General features: G+C 38.3%; 1 protein-coding gene across 1 annotated transcript; it reads left to right on the top strand.

The window, feature by feature from the left end:
- Positions 1–2,390: 2,390 nt before the first annotated feature.
- Positions 2,391–3,182, top strand: LOC129266958 (uncharacterized). Its single transcript, XM_054904716.1, has one exon. The coding sequence runs from the start codon at positions 2,391–2,393 to the stop codon at positions 3,180–3,182; it is 792 nt and encodes a 263-aa protein (XP_054760691.1).
- Positions 3,183–4,119: the final 937 nt, after the last annotated feature.

Here is a 4,119-nt window from a genome sequence, read left to right as displayed (position 1 = left end):
ATCATATTAAATCAATAAATGTGTAAACACATCTCGTGGATTGAACTTCTTCATTTTATGACATAGGCCTATGCTCATGAAATTTAGAACACATAGGTTTTGAGGTAAAATAATCTGCAAGACACATTTTCTCATTCATCAAAATATGTGTTGTATGGTAAGTACACACACCAAAATAAGATTAAGACAATAGTCAATGCTAGCTGTTGTTTGGCTACATAGAGAACTACATGTAGCTGTAGGCTTGCCTTAGTTCTAGGTTTAAGGGGGGTGCTAGACCTCTAGATCTCGAACTACAGTCCCTAGCTTTAGATCTAGGCCTAGATCTAGATTCTTTAGATCTAGTAATAATCCAACGTTAGATCTCTAGCCTACTTCTTTTTTCAGGCCTAATGTTAGATGAGTAGATCTACTGTAGACTAGCCTACATTTACTATTTTTCGATTTAGAATTTACATTGAGAGTCTACAAATCTCTAGATCTAGACCTATTACATGTAGACCTAGATTGATACAGATCTAGTTCTAGATCTAGATAGGGTCTAACTTTTAGTCTAAGTTATTTAGTCTAGAACTAGGCCAGCGTTAGAGATTCTAGATCATACAGTAAGTCAGTAGACTAGATAGCACAGACTAACGTTAGGCCTTGATCTAAATTCTTACATAAATCTAGGTCTGGCCTAGTCTAGTCAAGACTAAGCTGTAAACAGGTTTAGGCCTGTTTTTTAGTCCTGGACCTGGAAACCTAAACAAATCCCCAAAAATATTTAAATAAAATAAAAACTCTTCAAAGAAACAGATATGGACCCAAAACAGGAGTAGAGAGATGTCTAAATTTAGCCAGGCCTAGTTACTTGGCAAGCAATGCATAGCGATAGTCAGATCTAACACTGTAGACAGGAATAACCGTCGTTTCTGGGGATTTATTGAAAAAATTCTGACATTTTACTGTCATATCACATTGCCTTGGTGAGAGAGGCCAACGGCAACGTAGACTATCATACTCATCAGACTCAGCGGAACAATACAGAGACTGAAGCTTTTTGTCTAAGACAAATCAGATCTATTCTACTAGATTCTAACTAAGAGTAAGGTTAGAATATAGATCTATATCTATCCCTGTCCCAAGGCTAAGCCAGCCTAAGTCCTGAATGATGTTCTAGGCCTAGACCAATACTATAAATATGTAGCTTCAGTCTCAGTTGCTCCACTAGACTACGGTTTGCTTCAGGAAAGTAAAAAAAGGTCAAAACAATGTTCAATTCTCCTCCAAACAATTGGGCCTAAAAGCTAGATGTAACTATAGCCTAGGCCTAATGTTAGACCCAAGGCTACTCTCAAAAGTCACAAAAATTTTCCCTTACATGAAGTTAGAATAAAGATGTCGACCTCTTAACTTATTGTTTTAGATCTAGGACTAGAGTGGGTGAGGTGAATCTATTCAATTTAGATTTTGACAAACATGAAAAGCAATCAATGGGACTGATACACAAAAAACTATGCAGGTCACTCGGTTTGGGATTGAAATGTTTTAGTAATTAAAAAATATAAAGATAATCTGAATGAAAATTTCTTACCATATATGGGTGATGAATGCTTTTCTTTCACTACAATAGTTGTAATTAGTTTCCATAAAATCCAAATTTTTAAGAAAAAACAACTTTAGTGACATTTTTTCAACTTTGTTGCAGTCATCCCTGCAGCAGTAATTTACCAAAAAGGTGCTAGTCTTGGTTAAAAGAGGATGATTATTTCCAAAAAGAATTTAAACCCGGGTTTAACCCAGGTTTAGTTAAACCTGGCTATCAGAATACCAAAATAATTAAACTACACTTAGACCAGAGGTGAGGTTTAGAGGAGGTTTAGTTAAACCAGGGTTAACTTTAGACTAGGGTTAAGTTAAACCTGCTATCAGAATACGGGCCCATGTATGTAGTCCTGAAAAGGACTGTTTGTTATTCTTTCTTGAATATATGTTAGCTCTGAAAAGAACTGTTATCGACGTTTCGGCCAGCGTGTTCTGGTCGTCATCAGGAATGAAGATCCTCTTGAAAGACTTAAGTTTATAACCAAGTTGGTTATAGGAGTAATTAAGGTTGAGCCAATAGGAAAGCAGGAACGGAGATGTAATTAAAGATGAACCAATAGGAAAGCAGGAAGACAGTGATTGGTCAGTAGTTGATTGGTAACTAATTGGTGTTAATCCCGGATTAATCCTCTGTGGTTACGTAAGACTTCTATTGTGTGGGACTTGAAACAGATTAGGCATATATTGATTTAGTCTTGTTTAGCAGTGGGTTCCAAATATTATTGATGAGTAGGCCGCTGTCTTGTGGTACTGAAGATTTTCTCATTCATCTCAACTCTCAACATCCCAAAATCACCTTCACGATGGAGAAGGAGAAGAATAACTCCATACCTTTCCTGGATGTTCTCGTTACACGTGAACCCAACAACCACCTCTCGCACCAAGTATACCGCAAACCAACCCATACTGATAGGTATCTTCACTTCAAATCGTTCCACCACCCGTCTATCTTACAGTCTGTTCAAAGAACATTGGTCAAGAGGGCACACTGTATCAGCGATGACAACCACCTGCAACGGGAACTGGATCACATCAAGTCGACACTCCTGACTATAAACGGTTATCCTCCACACAGGATCAAGACAAAACCAACCTCATCTCGTCCGAAGGAGCCCACCAAAGCTACGGTTATCTTGCCTTATCTAGGTCCTACTTCCCACAAACTGCAACGCATATTCCGAGCAGCCAAAATTGAAGTGAGACACCGGTCTTCCAACAAGTTACATGCTGCCCTCTATACTCACAAGGACGTCAAGCCCTCAGCGTCACGCCCTGGAGTATACAGGATATCATGCTCTTGTGGAAAGGTATACATTGGTGAAACTGGACGCAATCTGACTACCAGACTCAAGGAACATCAGAACAGCTACAACAAGGAGGAATGGGAGAAATCTGCGATAGCCAAACATGCTAACCAACTCCAACACAAGATTCTATGGGAGGACGCCAAGTTACTAACATCAATCAAGCACTGGCATACCAGACGGGTTCGAGAGGCCATAGAGATCACCCAACACGACACAGTACCACAAGACAGCGGCCTACTCATCAACAATATTTGGAACCCACTGCTAAACAAGACTACCAATCAATAGATGCCTACTCTGTTTCAAGTCCCACACAATAGAAGTCTTACGTAACCACAGAGGATTTATCCGGGATTAACACCAATTAGTTACCAATCAACTGCTGACCAATCACTGTCCTCCTGCTTTCCTATTGGTTCATCTTTAATTACCTCTCCGTTCCTGCTTTCCTATTGGCTCAACCTTAATTACTTCCTTATAACCAACTTGGTTATAAAACTTAAGTCTTTCAAGAGGATCTTCATTCCTGATGACGAACAGAACACGCTGGTCGAAACGTCGATAACAGTTCTTTTCAGAGCTAACATATATTCAAGAAAGAATAACAAACAGTCCTTTTCAGGACTACATACATGGTGTTTACCGTAAACCTTTCAATAAAATTTGTTAACATGAATTCACATCAAATCAATTTCCATGAAGAATATAAATATATATAACTTATGTGTACAGAGGAAGGCGTAGGTCCCTAGAAAGCACATGCTTGTGACAGGATACGCCTGTGGAAAAATATATACAATACACAAAATACAATACAAAGATAAGAAGGGCTAGGAAAAGAGAAGAGAAGAAGGGAAGAAAACGAGAGAGGGAGAAGTGAGCAGGAAGGCGGGCATGAGTTACCGAGTACCGAGCAAATATAGCGTACAACAATGTATGATGGAGAGAGGGAGAGATAAAAAAAAATAATAATGCCGCAACAGTTGCACATTATTCATGTTAACTTAAGACCAAAAGGAATATAAGGTATGAGGATATTCAAGCATAGGATGATAAAATCATTTTTTTAATCTTAAATTTTAAGCTAGTTGCTGACAAGGATTTTTTTATGTAGTCCGGAAGATCATTCCATATTTTCGGGTCAGAATAACGGATGTTTTGTTGAAAGATAATCTTTCTGTGTTTAGGAATATATATTTGGTTATTTGTTCGGGTATCAAAATGA

This window comes from Lytechinus pictus, chromosome 8, assembly GCF_037042905.1.
Source record: "Lytechinus pictus isolate F3 Inbred chromosome 8, Lp3.0, whole genome shotgun sequence".
Taxonomy (NCBI): domain Eukaryota; kingdom Metazoa; phylum Echinodermata; class Echinoidea; order Temnopleuroida; family Toxopneustidae; genus Lytechinus; species Lytechinus pictus.
This window is presented reverse-complemented; position numbering and strand designations above follow the sequence as displayed.